This window comes from Arachis ipaensis, chromosome B10 (assembly GCF_000816755.2).
Source record: "Arachis ipaensis cultivar K30076 chromosome B10, Araip1.1, whole genome shotgun sequence".
Lineage (NCBI taxonomy): Eukaryota > Viridiplantae > Streptophyta > Magnoliopsida > Fabales > Fabaceae > Arachis > Arachis ipaensis.
This window is the reverse complement of record NC_029794.2, coordinates 6,196,904-6,219,725: the sequence shown is the minus strand read 5'-3', so window position 1 is coordinate 6,219,725 and position 22,822 is coordinate 6,196,904. Positions and strand designations below refer to the sequence as shown.

Below are 22,822 nucleotides of genomic sequence, written 5' to 3'. Positions count from 1 at the left end.
CTTTAATATAAAAAATAACTAAAATACTCCTATTACATATATATTTTAAAAATTCTAATTCTAACCCTATAACATCAAAGAAAAAAATAATTGGAATTTAGGATTCTCAAAGTTAATATATGTAATAGGAGTATTGTAGTCATTTTTTAAAAGAGGATTATTGTAGTCATTTTCTATTAAAAAAAATATTAATTTAGTCGATTCAAAGTTTAGTTTACCGATTTTTCGGTTAAATCAATTTATCTGATTTAATTTTGACAAAAATAATACAGTTTAATTGATTATATGTACTGAATTTTAATTATTAAAAATCATCTTAAAAAAAAGACGTCTTAATGATAGTTTTAATGGTGTGAGATTAGTGTGAGATTTTATCCAATGACTCACTTTTCTTTGCTGGCTATATGCTGACCATAGAATTTAACAAAGTTGCTGCCCTCCCTAGACTTTTCAAAAAATTAATATGGTAACTATAGTATGCATTTTAAATTTTTAATGGTCAATTAGTAAAACCCAATATATTATATAGTGCAGAAATTCTCATGTTAGTGGTAATTCGTCATTATTCAGATTATTAAGAACAGTCATAAACCCTTAATCAATTAAATAAAACGACCTATAACTAATATTACTCCAAAGACTGTATGTACCAATTAACAATTAAGAAGAAAAACCACAACCAATAATAGAGAGAAAGAAGAAGATCAATTGTACTCCGTTAAATGTACGAAAGCTCTTGTATCTCCCTGACAATTACTTCCAATATGTTAGAACTCGTCCGGACAGGTATTTAAATTTTGCATAAGTAATTTTTTTTGTCTTATACTATTTTTTTTAGAATTTACCAAAAATCAAATTTTAAACATTTTAAACATAAAACCCTGATAGTGCTTTTTTTAAAAACTTAAACTAATAAGAAGAATTATCATAAATGATTATATCTCTACAAAAACGAGATAATATTCAATTTAGTACCTGAACTTGCATACAAGCCTCAATTTAGTCCTTAAAATTTTAATTGCCTTTATTTAGTCTCCAAATTTTATGAACATAACTCATGTTAGTCCTTTAAACAATTTTCAACGTACAAACTAACGTTAACGGAACACTATTGTGAACAACCGGATGCCACACTAAACTTTGTAAAATGATGTCGTTTTAGTTTTGGCACTCAAATAACTCAAAAACAACATTGTAAATAGTGTTTATTAACATTTTACCTAACAAAATAAGTGATACGATGCCATTTTTGAGCTATTTAAATGCCAAAACTAAAACTGCATTATTTTACAAGTTTTAACTAGTCTATAACAATGTTCCATTAACGTTTTTATACTAAAAATCGTTTCAGGGACTAATATGAGGCACGTTTATAAACTTTGGGGACTAAATCTCAGGGACTAAATTGAGACTCGCATATAAATTCAGGGACCAAATTGAGTATTAAGTCCTGCAAAAACTATTCATAAATTATATATTCATACTATGACATATCCATGATAAAAGCATGCATGTTTAAAATACACTCATTGATCAGTTCACACACACCTCTCAAGATTGTTGGAAAAATCAGCAGACTTTGCTTCCCATAAATATAGGGACCCTCATATGAATACACATTCCCAAATTCACCCAGCAAATTGCAATGCAAGTAGCTCTAGCTACAATAATATCTTGAATCATTGTCTTTATTATTCTCATTGTAAGCCATCATTATTCAACTTAATAAATAATAACTGCCAAGCTTCAATTCTAATTTGTAACATACACCAAGCTAACATACATACACTTGTATTTTACTCAAAGCACAAACTGCATCATGGTAAGAGCTCTCAACAACTTAATCCAACTCAACATGTTTTTCCATCAATATTATTCTTCAAAATTCCTTAAACTGTTTTCCATTTTCAGGATATTTTGTACGCAAAACAAACTGTGATCCTGAAGGAGGCTAAGCATGTAATGAAGAAACTTATTAACGAGGATCCAATGGAGAGTTTGTACATGGTTGACTTAATCCAAAGGCTTGGCATTGAACACCACTTTCAAGAGGACATTGAAGCTGCACTTGAGAAGCAACATTTCATAGTGAGCACAGATCCCATTGATTTTTTCCAAAGCCATCAACTTGACAATGTTGCACTCTCCTTCCGTTTACTCAGACAAGGAGGTTATTCCCTTAATGCAGGTTGTTATATAATATAAAATACACATTAAAAATAAAAATAATATTATATATTCAAATTTTTTTAAAATAAATTTAATTAAATTAGTTTAACATAATAAAAATTAATTATGATTAATATATTATTTTAAATTTTATTATTTAACTTAATTAAACTTAATTTATAAAAAAATTTAGATATATAATTTTATTTTAAAAATAAGCCAAACAACATATGTATTCATAGAGAGAGCTTATAATATCAACGTTGTGCAGATATATTTGAGAGGTTGAAGAAGAACAAAGTGCAGTTGAGAGAAGCATATGGTGAAGATGTGAAGAGTCTCATAGCGTTACATGAAGCAGCGCAGCTAAGCATTGGAGAAGAAGATACTTCTCTTGAGGATTCGGGGCGCCTCTGCCGCGAGCTTCTTCATTCATGGCTGTCAAGGCATCATCATCATCATGAAGCTCAATATGTTGCAATCTCTCTCCAGCAACCACTTCATCACAACTTGCCTAGATTCATGGACAAAACCATCTTGCTTAGGAATTTCAAGCCCGACAAGGAATCTGTGTGTTTTATGGAACTTGCAGAAATCAATTCCTCCATAGTTAGGCTCATGAACCAGCATGAAGCCCTTCAAGTTTCAAAGTGAGTTCTACGAGTAAATCATTTATCCATCAACTCAATCTTTTTAGTCTAGTATATTTAATTTAGTAATCCAACAACAGACTTTATATTACACTTTTAAACAATAAGTTTTGATGACTCTCTAACATTTTTCGTAATAATAACCGCTGTAAGATCTAAGTGGCCACTTACAAATATGTTCCCTTGATAGATGGTGGAAAGGGGAAGCTATGTCGAAGGAGCCGACATTTGGAGGGTATGAAGCTCTAAAATGGTACATGTGGCCCATGGCGTGCTTCACAGATCCGAGCTTTTCAGAGCAAAGGATTGAGCTCACGAAATGCATCTCGCTAGTATACCTAATTGATGACATTTTCGATGTTTATGGCACGTTGGATCAGCTTATTCTATTTACTGATGCGGTCAAGAGGTACACATCATCATCATCATCATATTCATTTTCTACAATTAATTTAGATTCTGTGGAGGATGGTTGCAGTGTTATTGTAGAGTAGTAAGGAAGTAATTATTATTCTAACAACTGGTTCCCATATTTGGGGAAAACAAGTTATTGCTTATTGATATGGTTGTTTGCGTTTTTTTATAAAAAAGAAAAAATTAAGTGAAAGTAACTAGAATTGTCTCCACGTGAAAATATAAACTACATGTTATTTGGCATTTCAACTAAAAAATCAGTTTATTTTTAAGAAACGATCATTTAAATCGTGCGAGATTAACTTATTTTTTCTTTCATATTACAACGAAATCGTTCTTTAAAGAAAATTTGGTTTTTAATTTGTTGAACTACCATATCACACGTGAACACACAAATTAAAAAATTGAAAGCCCATGTTAATGCTTAATTACAAACGATAACAAATTGATCTCTTATAATTCAGATGGGAATTGGTGGGAACAGAGCAGCTTCCAGAATTCATGAAAATTTGTCTGCGTGCTCTTTATGAAATTACCAACGATTTCGCTGAAAAAGTCTACAAAAAGCAAGGAGTGAATCCCATAGATACTGTTAAAAATTCGGTAATAAAGAGTTATTTATTTCATGATGTGTTTTTTGAGACCAATTATCATTAATTACTAATAAAAAGAGATAAAATTTATATAATTGATTAAACTAAGAATAAAATAAAATATTTCCAACTTTTTGATATTATGTATTAATAATAGTGGATACGACTATCGAATGCGTTCTTGGAAGAGAGACATTGGTTGAATTCTGGTGAACTGCCAAAGACAGAGGAATACCTGAAGCATGCAGTTGTAAGCACAGGAGTGCACGTGGTGCTTGTCCATGCATTTTTCCTTTTCCATCAAAATATAACACACAAATCTCTAGCAATTTTTGACGACTTTCCAAACATTATATACTCCGTGGCCAAAATCCTTCGACTTAGTGATGATTTAGAAGGATACAAGGTAAAATCAAATTAACTCTATCTATAATAATATCTAGTCCTCATCATATTGTATTTTATATTCTCTTTGCATTGTAACACATGCATACATTTCAATGATGAATGTAGAACAAAAATGAAACGGGGTTTGATGGGTCATACATTGAGTGCTACATGAGAGAACATCAAGAGGTTTCAGCTGAAGACGCACAAAAGCATGTTGAGGAGCTGATTTCAATGGAATGGAAACGTCTCAATAGACAAGTAGTGTTGAGCACAGATCACCAATTTTCATCTTCATATACCAAATTCTGCTTGAATGCTGCTAGAATGGTCCCTCTAATGTACCATTACCGCACCAATCCAAGCCTTTCCAACCTGCATCAATATGTCAAGTCTATTGCCAAATGCCAATAATGTTGCTGTCGTCAAACAAATCTAGTATGTTAGGTGGTTGTTTTTGTAATCAAATAATTTAAGTGTTTTCTTGTTTGTGTAGCTAGGACCTTTAGTTTCTTATCCAAAAACGACTCAATAATAGCGCTATAGCACTGTAGTGCACCACCAGTGTCAAATAAAAGAAGTAATAATATTCAGGGTACGTATCGGATATGACCGAAAATTTGATCCAATTCGCACAATTTTCATCAGATCAAATTAGATATGATATCCGCGTTTTTTAGTGTCGAATCCGATCCGATACGATCCGCAAATGTGCGGATCGAATATCGGATATCGGATATATCCGCATAATTGAATCTTCTCTTTTTAATCATATTTCTATGTAAAAAATTCAATAAAAATATTTCTTTCACATTTCTAAACTTATTTATTCCTAAAATATTTTTAATCAAACTTTTCCTAAATAACAAAAATAAAATAATACAATATATGAATAATAATTACTAACTAAAACATACAAACAAGTATCTCAACTTGTCATAGAATTGAACTACCATGAAATTAAAATGCCACCAGGATAATAGTTTAGTTCCATGTTCATTTGAAGCATGGGAATGGAAACATAAGGTGGAGATAATCGTCACATATTCACATGGCATCTGAAAAGGAATTGAATAATATATAAACATCTTATTTGTATTTAAATATTCGCTGAAGAAACCTTTGGCTCTTCGGCAAACGCTAACATGCTGCAGAAACAATTATGTAACATGACTAAGTCTCGAATCTCTCTTACATGAGGAATATATACTTCGCTTAGTTGGCAAAAGTCAACTACGTTATATATGCGTACGTTTTAATAATTTTTTAACTAATAATTAAATCAAATCTTTTTAAGACCTTAAAAATTCTCCACAATTGATTCCTAATACTTTCTCTTATATTAAACATATATCGGAAGATATAATATTTGTGGTCAACTGTTCATGCTTGAATCTAAATAACAAGCCCAACAACTCTAAGCCCAAAGAAAAGAAGTCTTCTTTAGCTAAAGTGTAGATCGCAAGCTGGCCCACTAAAAAGACCAGACCAACTGGTGGGTCCATGTACCCGAACACCATTAGACTCGAGCTCGAAGACCCGAGTTTCACTTGACTTAGAAAAAAAAAAAAAAGTAATGATGTATCATGTAAATAAAATATTAGCCAAAAAGAGATTATATAAAGCTTAGCCTTCTTCCATTCAGAGACACTAAAAACCGCAGAAAAAGTGAGAACAGTGTGAAGCAAAATCCAAGGTAGGTTGTTCAACTCTTACATCTACTTCACTATTTTATGGACTATATATCTGAATTGCTGAAGTTTTCCCTGAAACTCTGTGGTATTTGAGATTGAGAGTGATTATTAATTTGATATTCAAGTTGAATGAGTTTGGATATCATTCTTATTCTGTTATAATTGACTAGTTCGATCTATGTAGAATAGAAAACAGAATCTGTTATTTTTCAATTTAAGGTGGTTATTATGGAGATGATATGTAATGAAGTCAGAATTGTAATCAAAATGAGGTATTCTGGGTTCCATGAGGTACTTGAATTGATCATGATGTCAGAACACTAGTGTGCCTTTTAATTTGGACAAGTTAATCTCTCAGGTATGCATATTGATTTTTCTTATTATTTGAGACAAGTTATCAATCTTATAAAAGAAAGGGAGAAGTAAACTCATGCTATTTTAACACTTCACATGAATGACCAAAATAAAAAGTAAAAAGGTCATGTGACTTTTTCTTAATTGATTTTGTAATCTTTTTAACAACCGTATATTGCTACACAACCACCATTTGCTCTTACTCTTGCTCTTGCATCAAAGTAAAACTACTCTTCTGACTAGATACATCCTTTTATATATGGAAATAGGGGTGTCCGCGGATTGGATCGGATCGGATATGGCAAAAAATTCTATCCGATCCGCACAATTTTCATCGGATCGGATCGGATCGGATATCGGATATATCCGCATTATTAAACCTTCTCTTTTTAATCATATTTCTATGTAAAAAAATTCGATAAAAATATTTATTTCATACTTTTAAACTTATTTATTTCTAAAATATTTTTAATCAAACTCTCTCTAAATAACAAAAATAAAATAATACAATATATGAATAATAATTACTAACTAAAACATACAAACAAATAAATATAATACCAAACATATATATATTTATTATTTTTAATTATTATTGTGCGGATCTGCGGATCCGCGGATCGAATATGCGGATGTAGAACAGATATCCGCGATCCGATCAATGTGCGGATCGGATCGTATCCACAATTTTTAAATCGAATGCGAATATTTACTGCGGATCTGCGAATACGTTCCGATCTATGAACACCTCTAATAATATAGAGTGCGCGTCTATCTATTCACTTGTACCATATATGAAAAGTATGTCTATGTTATTTTTTTTTTTTGAACAAAAGAGCTCAACACGATAAGTGGAGCAACAAGGTCTCTAACAGTCTCAAACCAAGGTACAAAAGTAAAAAAATTAGCGCCTACAAACAATCCCTTGTGTCATCTCCGGCATTGCCATCAACAACAAAAGGGGTCAAAGTTACACCAATCCCTGTAACTGATCAAAGATCTGTGGAACACCTCTTCTATTCTAGAATCCTTGTTATTAAAAATCCGCCCATTCCTCTCTAGCCAGACATTCCAAATAACTGCAAAAAAACATATGAACCACTTGTTCCACTCCTCTTTCCTGTTGACAACTCCTGTCCAACTCTCAAAGTGTTCTTTCAACGAACCCGGGATAGCCTATTGCCGCCCAAGGTCAGATAGCCAAGCACCCCACACCTGCCAGGTAAATTCGCAACCAAAAAACAAGTGATAGATGTGTTCAACATCTTTCTTGCACAATACACACATGTGATCATCCTCGCTAAGAATTCCTAGCCTAAACAACCTTTCTTTGGTATTCACTCTGCCTATCAGAACAAACCAGACAAACAACTCCACTCGTGGCGGAACCAAGCCTTTCCATACTGTTTTGGTGAAACTGTAGCTGGATATGTCCTCCGGGATTGTTTCTGCTTGCATCACCTGCACAAAAGAGTTAGTTGAAAAGATCCCTTGCTTGTCAAACTTCCAAAAAACTCTATCCTGGTTATCACATGCTAACTTTACAGGCCGTAAGGTCTCATGCAAATGATCCACTAGTTCCAGTTTCTAATGGAATAATTCTCTCCTCCACTGGAAATTCCAAATTCACTCTAACCCGTCCCAAAACCCACATTCCCCTATGACCGATCCTCTTTGGTTTGAAACAGAGAAGAGTCTCGGAAAACTCGACTTTAACGTCCCACTTTGTAGCCAAGTGTCTTCCCAGAACCGGGTTTGCATTCCATCACCCACCTCCATAGACATTCCAGCAATCATCTTATCTCTCACATTGCAGTCTTTGATCTGCAGCTGATAGATATCATTCCAGGGACCTCCTTTACTAGGCAGTGTCTGCGATTGCAACGTTGGGGTTCAGGTTGTGGCAGGAGCACACAATCTTCTTCCTAACGGACACTCCTCTTTTGAGAACCGCCACCACCACTTGAAAAGAAGGGTTGTGTTCCTGACCATGGCATCACCTACTCCCAGTCCACCCAATTTTTTAGGAGCCTGAACTACTTCCCACTTAACCAACGCCATACCATGCCTACCTTCCTCCTTACTCCATAGAAATTTTCTCTGTAGTGAAATTAGCTTCTCTACCACTGCCTTCGGCATTTTATACAGGCTCAAGTAGTAGACCGGCAGGCTATTCAGAACAGCTTTAATAAGAACTAGCTTACCTGCTTTATTGAGTACTTTCGCCTTCCACAAGCTAAGCTTCTCCTCCACTTTATCAATTATCGGTTTCCACGTACTTACCTGCCTTGGGTTCGAACCTAAAGGAATACCAAGATATCTGACCGGAAGGTTAGCCTCCTTACATCCCAACAAATCACACATGTCTTGAGTCCATGGGGATTCGCAGTTGATTGGAATTAAGCTTGACTTATCAAAGTTGATGCTTAACCCTGACATCAGCTCAAAACTCCTTAGTAACCTGACATAGTTTCTAATGGTCTCCTCCTCCGGTGGACAGAATAGTATAGTATCATCATCAAAATGGAGATGTGATAGCACTATATTATCCTTACCAATCAGCAAGGGTGAAATCTATTTGTTCCTGACTGCCTCCCCTACCATCTTATGTAGGACATCAACCACAAGTACAAAAAAAATAGGGATAGTGGATCACCTTGTCTCAGACCTCTTTCCATCTTAAATGGCTTTGTCGGTGAGCCATTTATCAAGATCGACATTGAAGCTGTACCAACACACTCCTTCACCCATTCCCTCTACCTCCAACCAAATCCCATCTTCTGAAGTACAATATCCACGAAGCTCCACTCAACCCTGTCATACGCCTTCTAAAAGTCCAATTTTATAATCACTGCTTTCTTTTACCTCATCTTTAGCCATTGTACTATTTCGCACGCGATAAGTGCCCCATCATGTATCTTCCGACCCTTAACAAAAGCACTCTGCGTCTCACCAACTAAACCTGGTATCACTGCTCTCATCCTTCGAACCATGACTTTAGAGATTACTTTATAAACACAACCAACCATGCTAATCGGTCTGAGGTCCTTAATCTCCTTAGTTCCAGTGAACTTTGGTGCTAGGGCCACCCAGGTGATATTCGAGTCAGAAGGCAACCTTGATGTATGAAAAAAGTCTAGTACAGCTATCGTGAATTCTGTGCCGATCTCGTCCCAGCATTTTTTAATGAAGTTCATGTTGTAACCATCGCTTCCTGGAGCTTTAGATGACTCACAGTCCCAAACTGCCTCTTTAACCTCCTCCATCGTTGGGACCCTCTCCAAAGCTACTGCCTCTTCTTCATCAATCTGATTTACTAAACCATCCCTAAACCCCACAACCAGCGATCTCTCCTGACGATACAAATCCTTGTAGAACTCTCTGATGGAAATTTTGATCCGGGCTTGATTTCTTATCAGTCTTCCGTTTATTACCAAAGCATCAATTCTGTTATTCCTCCTTCTTGCCGACGCCAAGTGATGGAAGCACCTTGTGTTTTTATCCATGTCCTTCGCATGCCTGGACCGCGACATTTGCTGCCAGTGTATTTCTTTTCTCACATACCACTGCTTGAAATAGCTTACCAGAGCCTTTCTTCTAGCCTCGACTGTACCATCATAAACTCCATTTCCAGCCATCTCATCTAACTTCTTTATCTCTTCCTCAAAGCGTTGAATCCTCTTGTCTATATCACCAAATTTGTCCTTATGCCATCTCCCCAAAGGCAGAGTTAGAGCCTTCAACTTTTCTGTAAACTCAAGCTCTCCAAGATTCCTCCACTCCTCCCTAACCGTTCTTAAGAATCCCTCATGTGTAAACCAAGAATCTAGACTCCGAAAAGGACGTGGACCATCTCTGAATTTGGAATTCTCCACTACAATTGGGCAGTGGTCAGACAACCCTCTCGGTCCACCTTTTAATCGAATTTCCGGAAATTCCTCAAGCCATTCTACCCTCAAAAGGACCCTATCAATCTGGTTGCAGGAGCGGCCTCTGAACCAGGTAAATTTCCGATCATTCAACGGTAAGTCCACTAGTTGCATATCTTGGACCTAATCTTTGAACTCTGTTGCCGATGCTGGCAACCTATCCTGCCCTTTCCTCTCTCCAACCTGTATGATCTCATTAAAGCCCCCTATATAGCATATCGGATCTTGGCATAACCCAGCTACAAAGCTCAGTTACTCCCACATAGCTAGTTTTTCCGTTCTAGTATGAGCACCATATACCAAACAAATTGCACAGTTAAACTCGTTCTTTAAAAGCACTCCCTTCACACATATCCATCTTTCCCCTTTGTAACAGTTATTCATTTTAAATTGCATGTCATCCCACATTAACACCAGACCCCAGATGAGCCTTCCGATCCTACAAACTCCCACCCAACATTATCGCTCCCCCAAATACGAACTACGTCAAACTTGGTTACGACTTGCATCTTAGTTTCAATCAATCCTAACATATTCAACTTTTGCTTCTTTTTTAGATTTTTCACCATACTCACTTTTCCAACACCCCTTAACCCCCTAATATTCCAAGCGCTAAAAATCATTTTAAAACTGCTTTACACACCTTTTTGAGATTTTTGGTCTGCATCGTCGTGCTTTCTCTTTCTGCTTTGCTAACTTCTTCTTCTGAGCTAAGACCTCGTTCTGTTCCTGAAGGATTGCCATGATATCATCTTCTTCGTCATATTGCACGGCCCCTGATTCAACAGCCAGCTCCCACGTCATCCTATTCTCCAGCATCTGCTCCTCCCGTTCCTTGCCCTTCCCGTCGCTATTCGCCGGATCATCAGCACTAGCATCCACAGCAAGTTCAGCCCCACCACTACTTCTGTCAACCCCCTCAGCAACCATGTTCAACCGGTTCCCAGGTACATCATATGAAAGCTTCAACAAGCCAACCTTTGAACCGACGTCAGAACCCTGAGGTGCTGAGCAGCGCAGCTCTACTTCTGGTCCAGGCTCGTCGTTCCTGGGAGAGCGTGGCGACGCCATCGCCGGTGTTGGACAGAACCCCGGTGTAGATTGAGCTTCCATGGGAGGTCGTTGGTCGCAGTTTGACGCCAGTGTCACGGATCCAGCAACGCCCCTGCCTGGGTTACCATGATCACCACTCAGACCTTTCTCCTCGCCGGCTTCGGTGTCGCCTTTCATCCGTGAGTTTGTCACGCCATCAATCCGCGAGAGCTGCCCCTTCCTTTGCTCTTACAGCGCGGCGCACGGATCAGGATCCGGTAGGGCTTCAATCCGGATCACTCCTACCCGACCCAGAGGTTGCAGCCCTTCTCCTGTTGCATCTTCAGCGTGGGCAGTACGTGTTGGGCTAGTTGCTGAAGGATTGAGGCCCAAGCATACTGTCTTGGCACAGCTTGCACAATAATTCATATTGGGCCTCATAATAAGCCCTGCTTGGTTTCCTTTTTTCCTTAGCCAGCCTTTTTTCTTCAGCTTCTTATTATTATTGTAATCCCAGCTCATTGTTTTTTCAAACTCTGCATCATTAACACTCAAATCATTATTTCCCATACATTCCTCATTTTCCTTTGATTCGGGATCATTCGTTTCCCTTACTACACGCATTTGAACGGAATTGTAATTAATCCATTCATTCAAAATGTCCTCTGAATTTACGACTCTACCCTTATCCCTTTCCTCCTCCCTTGGCATCACCATCACTAACTCAGCCGTCGGAACTATGCTTTCTTCCTCATCCATGGCCTTAGAGCTGCTAGCAACCATTTCACATGCTTTAGGGAGGCACAGGCTACCGACTGCTTCAAATTTGCACTCCCCACTATAACTCTCACGACCAACTTCTTTAACCATAACATCAAACCCGCTCGTGCCAACTGTGACATGGATCCATTCGTGAATGACGTCCATGATACATGTATCAATTTGCACCCGTCCGACGCTAAAAGAGAGGCAGGACTCTGTGGCTTCGTCACATCCAATCACTTCTCCCCATTGGCTTCCTATAACCTTGAACGTCTCTGCTGACCACGTATGCAATGGAACACCAAAGCATTCTAGCCAGACCCTTTGAGTTTCACTACGCTCCTCCTCATCCCATCTCCATACGTTATGAAAGAAATGCAGCATGTTGTTCATTTTGAATGTGTAGGCTTCTTCTGCACTCAAGACACTATCAAATGTCATGAGAGCTTTGTACGGTCCTAGTTCTCGCACTTGCACCACTTGAGGCAGATTCTTCCTAATCATAGACTTTAGAGATGAGAAGTTAATAGCCTTTGTCGTCCCGCCTATAAGGCTCCTCTGTAGCCAGTCTAGGTTTACTTTTGCCACCGGAACTTCTATCTTCTTCGTCCACCCGTTGCCATGTGGATCTTCCTTTTTCCTTTCCTTACTCATCTCTTTAACATTTTTCTCCAGAAACCTCGTGCTATCCTCAGGTTGAGTTTGAATTTTCACAACATTCTGAGCATCACCCGCCACTTGAAGCCTCTTACTATTCTCATTTTCATTCTTGCGGCGATACCTAGCTTCTCTGACCGAGACAATCTTCCCTCTTAGCCTCATTCTGTTCATCTCTGCAATGGCCTTCAAAGCTCCACCCTTTGTTGTATACCTGATGAATGCAAACACGTACGTATTACCATGTTTTTGTTTTTGTGAGATATAGATATCATTTATACGTCCAGTCCAGTTGAACAAGTGGAACAATTCCCTTTTTGAGATATCATCCGGGAGATGATCTACAAAAATTGCGAACGATTCGTTTTTCAATCGATAGTACTCTTCTCGGTTCCAAACCCCTCTCTCTCTCTGTGTGATATATTTTTCCTTGTTAGCTTCAATTCCTTGTGATACTGTTTAGTTAGTTTCTTGAAGCTAAGGTATAGTCAAATAGATACGACACCTTTTAAAGAAACCGTCGTATTGGTTTGATATTTTTAAAGAAACCTTTACATTATTTGCCTCACGAAACACGTTTTTGTCATACTGTTTTTGGTCAATAATTTTGTGATTTCACACCTATGTATATAATAAGAGGTCAATAACGTTTACTAATCGTACGGATAAGTATAGGGTGAACATTCATTTGCATAGTAATCTAATTATTTTTTACTATTTTTACATAAAAATCTTTACTTAAATATAAAATGGTCTAAAGAGGGACAACTAATTATAAACAGCGCTTATGATCAATAATATACATTTGACTTCTTTTATTGTTTTATTTTTTTACAAAAGTGTGTAATTTTTGTTTTGGACCGAAAGTGTAATTTTTGTTTTGCGATATTTTTACTTCTTTTTGTTCAGCTGATCCGAATTTATACTTAGAGGATTTGGAGCCTATGGTTACAGTTTTCATGAACCGTAGGTTCCAAAGGCCAGTAACTATGGACGATGTCAAAAGGGCTACATTTAGTGTTCATACTCAGAGTGTTCCTAGTGATGACGGATTTACAGTTAAGTTTTTTCACTTTTTTTGGAATATAATTGGAGGTGACGTTTTTAAGGTAGTGAGAAGTTTCTTTCACAGTGGCAGAATTCTAAAAAGCTTCAATCATACTCAAATTTGTTTGATTCCAAAGGTGCCAGATGCTAGTGACATGACTTAGGTACAACCGATCAGTTTGTCTTCAGTTATGTATAAAATTATTTTTAAAGTTATGATGCATCAATTATAAGGTATTATGAATAAAATTATAAGCCCAAATCAGAGTGCATTTCTCAAAGGTAGACTCATTTCAGATAATATTCTAATTGCCCACGAATGTATGCACTATTTGAAAAATAAGAGAAGTGAGGCAGAGCATGAGATGACTATTAAACTAGACATGAGCAAGGCTTATGATAGGGTTGAATGGTATTTCTTATGGTATATTATGGATAAGCTGGGCTTTGATGCTAAATAGATTAACTGGACTAAGGAATTGGTAACGACTGTTTCTTACTCTGTCGTTGTGGAAGGTAAACCTTTTGGCTATTTTAGGTCAAATAGGGGCATCCGACAGGGTGACCCCCTATCTCCATATCTCTTTCTTTTTTGTGCAGAAGGGCTTTCCTTCTTGCTACACAAGGCAGAGCAAAACAAATTAATTCAAGGAGTTCAAGTTAATCGGAGATGCCAAACAGTTAATCACCTTTTGTTTGCTAATGATTCAATCCTTTTTTACAAGAGCGCACCTAATACAAGCCAAAGTATTCTAGAATTGTTAGAGATATATGAGGGTTTCAGTGGGCAAAAAGTCAATTTGAATAAGTCAACTATCTTTTTCAGTCACAACACACCTCAGAATACAAGACTAGCAGTTGCTCAGACACTAAATATTGAACATATCGGAGTACAAGACAAATACCTGGGACTGCCCTCTATAGTTCAAAAATCAAAGAAAGCAACTTTTGGAGCTATCAAGGATAAAGTTCACAAGAGGATTATGGGTTGAAAAAGAAGTCTATTGTCATCAGGTGGCAGGCACACGCTATTGAGAGCGGTGGGGAGGCGATTCCTATTTATACACTCTCTTGTTTCAAGCTCCCGAACACGCTGTTGACTGAGATTCATAGCATGCTCTCGCAATTTTGGTGGGGTTAAAAAGGCGCAGAACGAAGAATGGTTTGGGTTAAATGGGACACAATGACGAGACCGAAGAAAGATGGAGGGCTGGGGATCAAGGACCTAAGGGCGCAAAATTTGACTTTATTGGGCAAGCAATGTTGGCGTTTAATGAAATACCCTAATTCTACTCTATCAAGAATGCTCAAAGTTAAATATTTCAGATATACAGATTTCCTACATGCAGAGATAGAAAGCGTACCGTCGTGGGTTGGAGAAATGTTCTTGAAGGGCGCAAAGTGATCGAGAAAGACTTGTTATGGAAAATAGGCTCTGGTACTAATGTTCGCATCTTCCATGACCCTTGGCTCCCACCACCAGTGCCCCTTAATGTCCCTCAAAATGCACTCACAATCCCGCCAAATCTGCAAGTGTATTACGTTAGTGCGTTACTAAATCCTGATAGAAGATGGAATAGAAATATGATTGAGTCAATTTTGTTAGTTGATATATGCAATAAAAATTTTTCAATCAAACCAACAGAGGAGGAGGATGAAGTTAATTGGTGCTGGACAAAATCTGGTATATATGAAGTTAGATAGAGATACAAAATTGCTTATTATGGATTCTTTCATTCTCCTATTTCATTGAGGCCCTAGAACATACAGAACAACAGAGTCTGAAATAGCATTTGGGAATTGAAATTACCTTATAAAATTAAGGTTTTTCTATGCAAAAGTCTTCATGAAAAGCTTCCAGTGTTGCAACAAGTTCATAGCCGGTTCGCATCCACTCCTGCCACTTGTCCAAGATGCATGTTGAAGGCTGAATCAATTTCTCATGCTTTGTTCCAATGCCCCCTGTCTTTAATAATATGGAGCCTAAGTTTAATAACCCCTGACCTATGGATGAGAGAAGAAGAGACCTTTTTCAATTGGTGGCAACGAGTCTTATCCTGGGCAGCGGTTCAATTCGACGGTAGACAAAAGACCCTCCTCATAGTGGCGCTGTGTTGGAGCACTTGAAAAGCAAGGAATCAGTGTGTTTTTGAGAAGGTAATAAGCCTGAGACCAGAGATAGTGAAAGAAGCCAGCAATTTAGTGCGTGAACTCGTGAGCCATACCTGATAGATGCTGCTAATTTTCTTTACTCTTACTTTACTCTTTTCTAAGCTCTTAGTTTTTCAGTCACAGTTGGTGATAAATAGAAATACCCAATTCTTTTGTACTTCCTTATGAAAATACTTTTATTTTATATTAATAAAATAACATTTATCTTTAAAAAAAAGCATAACTTATCAGTACAACATATAATTAACCAGAAACGATGAGTATATAAAATAAAATAAAAAATTATAAAAACTTTTCAATTGGATCCCTATATATATATTTTTTTTCAATTTAGTCCTTGTTAACGTTAAACGACAAAAAACTGTTAGTAAATTGTAAAATTACTTATATACCCTTAGGGACTTAATTGAAAAGAAAAAAAAAAGCACAGAGACCTAATTAAAAATTCGATAAAACTATAAATATTCTATGAAAGATATTCCTATAATCCCTATTTAATGATTCTACAACATACAACATAAAAGATATTCCTATAATCGTTTTTATTTTGTCACTATCATATTTGCTTGTGTACCCTTAATCAATCTAGGTACAAATATGAGTTTCTTAAAACATTTTTCTCTAGTAATATATTTTGGTTCAAATGATACATGAGCTGATGAGCATTCTTAAAATAATTGGCCCAAATTCTTATGGTTCAATTGCTCGGTTTAGTTGCTGCATCTTGAATTCGACACAAGTTTCCGATCAATGCTCATGGATTATCTTCAAGATAATTGTTTGAATTGTCAACTAAAGAGTAATCATGAATTAAACCATACACACATTTTGTTAAAAAAAAAAACACTACATTATACATGTTGGGCAAAGAGCAATAATGAAATACTTCTCATAATGAATGAAATTGTTTCTATACCAATCATTTCCATTATTTTGTTGAATGGAACAAGAAGAAATACAAATTTGGACAAAGTTATGTTCCCACATAGGAACATAATGTAAAAGTAAAGGGACTAAATGAAAGTAAATTTAGAAGTAAGAAAAAGCTTTATCAGAGGGGGATGATCCTAGAAATAAAATCTATGATTCCCCAAATATGCAACCCAAGTAAAAGTCAAGTTTGTAGTTGTGGCTGTTTTGTTAATAGCTAGCTATACATGTGGCTGCTACAACAATGAGTTATCAAGAAGAAAATTTGTTGCTTCACATTTTGCAGTGTAGTTGTGCTTTGAAGAACAGTACTTCCGATGCACCCCTATAAGTTTCCCTGACCCAGCCTTCTGGTGGAAACCAACCATTAAACTCGTAAGTAAGTATCAATTAACAAGTTCGTAATTTTAACCATATCAATGATCATCATCATAATAAGAGAAATAAGAGTTTTTAACTATGAATTTTATCAAGCATGTTGCTACCTTTCTGTCTGCTTGTGCTGCCTTTAGGAACCTTCTAATGAAAACATATGCTATTGGAACAGACATGTTAAAGTGCAATGTGTTCAACATCAACTTCTCCTGAAAGGGTTTATCAGACAAAAATAAACAAATAAATATCAGTTTATTTTCTCTATAAATGCATGCATATATGTTAAGATAGTAGTACTAAACAAGGAAAACATATATTACCATATCCAGAACTTCATTCCTTGTATATGCCTTGTCTGATATAAGGATCAAGAACTCCAATTCCCTTGGCTCAAATACTCTTTGAAAGATACGAGTGCAATACAATACATCCTTAATTTTGAAGAATCCATGGATCATAGCCATCAACAAAATTTAGAATATAAATTTAGAATATAATTTGAGAAACAAACAGAAGTTGCAAATAATTAAGCAAAACTGAAATTGAACTACAAATTCACAAAACTTAAGAATTCACAGCTTAAGAGACAGGAACTAAAAATAACTAAAAAAACTGAAAAAAAAATAACACAATACGAATAGAACACCCCTAAAACATTCAGCTTCTCCTTATTTCCAATCTCAGTCAATCAATTCTTCCTCAAAAGCCAAGAGATTAAAATGGGACACCAAGATGAAGAAGAAAGGTTGGAATATCATCATATCTAAAATATCATTAACTATGTTGATCAATTAACTGACTACACAAAAGATAAGAAAATATAACAAACACCACAAGTAAAGAGCAATCACATTGCTCATTGCTACAAAGGTTTTGCCTCTTTCCTACTCCACAAAACCAGCAAACATGGTTAAGAAAAACTAATTGAAGCTTGCATAGCAGACCCAATAAAGGGATCAATGAGTAATCCACTAATCCTAGCTCAAATTGGGGGCGCAAAGCATCACATAACATGATATGAAATCAGATATTAAGGCATGAAGTAACAAAAAAGATTTATCATGATGAGAAGCTTCACGTCTTCAATGGTTAGTGTTACTTCAAGATTTGTCATAAACTTGCCACCATGATGTATGTCTATGGTAAAATCTGAGTCCCCCATCACTACAGGTATTAAAAACAGAAACATAATCCATTTAAAAAACATCATCACAGCCACAACAATCAACATTCAAGAATAAACACAATTTATCATTAGCAAAATTAATTTATATTTCAATTCCCCCTTTAACAAAATCCATGCATAGAGATATCCATATTGTAAATCCTAAATCAACCATTATCAAAACAATCCAAAAATCAATCCCAGAAATAGATATTCAACCAATGTCATTTTTATAAAAAAAATAAAATAAAATTAGCATACACATCAACTTTTAAAACTAACAAAAGAAGCTTTTTTTCCTGACCTGTTTTCAGAGAGAACTTTCGAGTGCAGGGAGATGGAGCAGACGCACAATGCGGGGACGGGAGGCCAGGTGCTACGAGACTCCGATCGATACGGCGCAGCGACGGTGATGGGCTTCACCGCGACAGACGGCGACGGGAAACGCGCTGACCACCTCCGAACGGAACAGAGTATAACAGACCGGTTCACAGGGAAGGTGGCGACGGACGGCGAACCACCAAGCGTTCCTTGCAGAAGCCCCCAGCGACGGATGTTGACGACGGCCCGAAAGAGGGGAAGCAGAGGACGACTTAATCGCATTCTCCACAGAGAACGTTAGGGTTTCTTTTTTTACTTGTGATAAATTGCAAGGGGTGATTTGTGTATTTTGAAATAATGCATGTTTCTCTAGCTAGCCACTCCAACCAAATTTAAAGAATATTCGTTTTTTATTAAGAATATTCTGTTAACTTTAATGTTATACACACGGCAGGGACTTAATTGAAAAAAAAATTCACGTATAGGGACTCAATTAAAAAGAAAAAAAGTATAGGGACTTAATTGAAAATTCGGTGAAACTATATGGACCTGCAAAATAATTAAACATTTATAATATTATCTTCGTATGAATGATACTATGACATAGAATTCTGATACTATATTATGATATTGTTTTTTCTAAAAATTTAAACTAATAAAAAGAACTACCATAAATGATTATATCTCTACAAAAATTATTCATAAATTATATATTCATACTATGACATATCAACTTAAAAATTATTTTTTTAATTGACGTAACAAAAAGCTTATAATTCTTTTGAATAAATTTTTTATTAAATATTAATTTTTTTTTAAATACAAAAATCTACTATCCTTCAATAAGCAAATTGCAATGCAAGTAGCTCTAGCTACATTAATGTCTTGAATCATTGTCTTTACTACTCTCATTGTAAGCCATCACTATTCAACTTAATAACTGCCAAGCTTCAATTCTAATTTGTAACATACACCAAGCTACTCAAAGCACAAACTGCATCATGGTAAGAGCTCTCAACAAATTAATCCAACTCAACATGTTTCTCCATCAAAATTATTCTACAAAATAAAACCCTTAAACTGTTTTGCATTTTCAGGATATTTTATATGCAAATCAAACTGTAATGCTGAAGGAGGCTAAGCAAGTAATGAAGAAACTTATTAGCGAGGATCCAATGGAGAGTTTGTACATGGTTGACTTAATCCAAAGGCTTGGCATTGAACACCACTTTCAAGAGGACATTGAAGCTGCACTTGAGAAGCAACATTTCATAGTGAGCACAGATCCCATTGATTTTTTCCAAAGCCATCAACTTGACAATGTTGCACTCTCCTTCCGTTTACTCAGACAAGGAGGTTATTCCCTTAATGCAGGTTGTTATATAATATAAAATACACATTAAAAATAAAAATAATATTATATATTCAAATTTTTTTAAAATAAATTTAATTAAATTAGTTTAACATAATAAAAATTAATTATGATTAATATATTATTTTAAATTTTATTATTTAACTTAATTAAACTTAATTTATAAAAAAATTTAGATATATAATTTTATTTTAAAAATAAGCCAAACAACATATGTATTCATAGAGAGAGCTTATAATATCAACGTTGTGCAGATATATTTGAGAGGTTGAAGAAGAACAAAGTGCAGTTGAGAGAAGCATATGGTGAAGATGTGAAGAGTCTCATAGCGGTACATGAAGCAGCGCAGCTAAGCATTGGAGAAGAAGATATTTCTCTTGAGGATTCGGGGCGCCTCTGCCGCGAGCTTCTTCATTCATGGCTGCAGTCAAGGCATCATCATCATCATGAAGCTCAATATGTTGCAATCTCTCTCCAGCAACCACTTCATCACAACCTGCCTAGATTCATGGACAAAACCATTTTGCTTAGGAATTTCAAGCCCGACAAGGAATCTGTGTGTTTTATGGAACTTGCAGAAATCAATTCCTCCATAGTTAGGCTCATGAACCAGCATGAAGCCCTTCAAGTTTCAAAGTAAGTTCTACGAGTAAATCATCTATCCGTCAACTCAATTTTTTTAGTTTAATTTATTTAATTTAGTAATCCAACAACAGACTTTATCTTACACTTTTAAATAATAAGTTTTGATGACTCTCTAACATTTTTCGTAATAATAACCGCTATAAGATCTAAGTGGCCACTTACAAATATGTTCCCTTGATAGATGGTGGAAAGGGGAAGCTATGTCGAAGGAGCCGACATTTGGAGGGTATGAAGCTCTAAAATGGTACATGTGGCCCATGGCGTGCTTCACAGATCCGAGCTTTTCAGAGCAAAGGATTGAGCTCACGAAATGCATCTCGCTAGTATACCTAATTGATGACATTTTCGATGTTTATGGCACGTTGGATCAGCTAATTCTATTTACTGATGCGGTCAAGAGGTACACATCATCATCATCATATTCATTTTCTACAATTAATTTAGATTCTGTGGAGGATGGTTGCAGTGTTATTGTAGAGTAGTGAGGAAGTAATTAATGATTGTTTGCGTTTTTTAAGAAAAGAAAGTCTTACGTGAAAGTGACTAGAATTGTCTCCACCTGAAAAAATAAACTACATGTTATTTGGCATTTCAACTAACAAAATCAGTTTATTTTTAAGAAATGATTATTTAAATCGTGCGAGATTAACTTATTTTTTAATTTGTTGAACTATGAACACACAAATTAAAAAATTGAAAGTCCATGTCAATGCTTAATTACAAACGATAACAAATTGATCTCTTATAATTCAGGTGGGAATTGGTGGGAACAGAGCAGCTTCCAGAATTCATGAAAATTTGTCTGCGTGCTCTTTATAAAATTACCAACGATTTCGCTGAAAAAGTCTACAAAAAGCAAGGATTGAATCCCATAGATACTGTTAAAAATTCGGTAATAAAGAGTTATTTATTTCATGATGTGTTTCTTGCGACCACTTATCATTAAACATATATGAATAATTACTAATAAAAAGAGATAAATTTTATTTAATTGATTAAACTAAGAATAAAATAAAATATAGATAACTTGATAAAGAAATAATATTTCTAACTTTTTGATATTATGTATTAATAACAGTGGATACGACTATCGAATGCGTTCTTGGAAGAGAGACATTGGTTGAATTCTGGTGAACTGCCAAAGACAGAGGAGTACCTGAAGCATGCAGTTGTAAGCACAGGAGTGCACGTGGTGCTTGTCCATGCATTTTTCCTTTTGCATCAAAATATAACACACAAATCTCTAGCAATTTTTGACGACTTTCCAAACATTATATACTCCGTGGCCAAAATCCTTCGACTTAGTGATGATTTAGAAGGATACAAGGTAAAATCAAATTAACTCTATCTATAATAATATCTAGTCCTCATCATATTGTATTTTATATTCTCTTTGCATTGTAACACATGCATACATTTCAATGATGAATGTAGAACAAAAATGAAACGGGGTTTGATGGGTCATACATTGAGTGCTACATGAGAGAACATCAAGAGGTTTCAGCTGAAGACGCACAAAAGCATGTTGAGGAGCTGATTTCAATGGAATGGAAACGTCTCAATAGACAAGTAGTGTTGAGCACAGATCACCAATTTTCATCTTCATATACCAAATTCTGCTTGAATGCTGCTAGAATGGTCCCTCTAATGTACCATTACCGCACCAATCCAAGCCTTTCCAACCTGCATCAATATGTCAAGTCTATTGCCAAATGCCAATAATGTTGCTGTCGTCAAACAAATCTAGTGTGTCAGGTGGTTGTTATTGTTAATCAAATAATTTAAGTGTTTTCTTGTTTGTGTAGCTAGGACCTTTATTTTCTTATCCAAAAAGGACTCCATAATAGCGCTATAGCACTATAGTGCAACACCACCACCAGTGTCAAATAAAAGAAGTAGAGAAATAATATAGAGTGCACGATCTATCTATTCACTTGTACTATATATGAAAAGGTTTTTAGTATGATTATGTTACCATAATTACTATTATTATAACTAGCGGCTCAACAATGTTTAGTCATTTTTCTATTGTTTTTAAGAAATTAATTTTATTTTTTTAATATATTATTCGCTCTTCAAATTTATTAGATCATTATTTTTTTATTTTAATATTAACGTGATCTTATTTATATCATATTTTAGTATTGATATTAA

General features: G+C 35.7%; 2 protein-coding genes and 1 long non-coding RNA gene across 3 annotated transcripts; all 3 read left to right on the top strand.

Annotated features, from left to right (window-relative positions):
* LOC107622336 ((3S,6E)-nerolidol synthase 1) lies at positions 1,596-4,842 on the top strand. The gene is made up of 7 exons (XM_016324200.2): positions 1,596-1,822; positions 1,912-2,188; positions 2,441-2,819; positions 3,010-3,228; positions 3,698-3,836; positions 3,984-4,232; positions 4,340-4,842. The coding sequence occupies exons 1-7, from the start codon at positions 1,820-1,822 to the stop codon at positions 4,625-4,627; spliced, it is 1,554 nt and encodes a 517-aa protein (XP_016179686.2). The 5' UTR covers positions 1,596-1,819; the 3' UTR covers positions 4,628-4,842.
* On the top strand, positions 5,752-6,182 carry LOC110267976. The gene is made up of 2 exons (XR_002355963.1): positions 5,752-5,909; positions 6,092-6,182. It is a non-coding gene; the product is annotated as an uncharacterized LOC110267976 (long non-coding RNA).
* Positions 19,496-22,657, top strand: LOC107622335 ((3S,6E)-nerolidol synthase 1). The gene is made up of 7 exons (XM_016324199.2): positions 19,496-19,655; positions 19,749-20,025; positions 20,278-20,659; positions 20,850-21,068; positions 21,422-21,560; positions 21,747-21,995; positions 22,103-22,657. Exons 1-7 carry the CDS (start codon positions 19,653-19,655, stop codon positions 22,388-22,390), a joined length of 1,557 nt encoding a protein of 518 aa, XP_016179685.1. The 5' UTR covers positions 19,496-19,652; the 3' UTR covers positions 22,391-22,657.

What these genes read in the sequence shown, in the direction of transcription:
- LOC107622335 (XM_016324199.2), top strand. An exon ending in AGGTTATTCCCTTAATGCAG is followed by an intron (nt 20,026 to 20,277) that starts GTTGTTATATAA and finishes AACGTTGTGCAG; the next exon opens with ATATATTTGAGAGGTTGAAG. An exon ending in GAAGCCCTTCAAGTTTCAAA is followed by an intron (nt 20,660 to 20,849) that starts GTAAGTTCTACG and finishes TTCCCTTGATAG; the next exon opens with ATGGTGGAAAGGGGAAGCTA.
- LOC107622336 (XM_016324200.2), top strand. An exon ending in TTTACTGATGCGGTCAAGAG is followed by an intron (nt 3,229 to 3,697) that starts GTACACATCATC and finishes CTTATAATTCAG; the next exon opens with ATGGGAATTGGTGGGAACAG. An exon ending in ATGATTTAGAAGGATACAAG is followed by an intron (nt 4,233 to 4,339) that starts GTAAAATCAAAT and finishes TGATGAATGTAG; the next exon opens with AACAAAAATGAAACGGGGTT.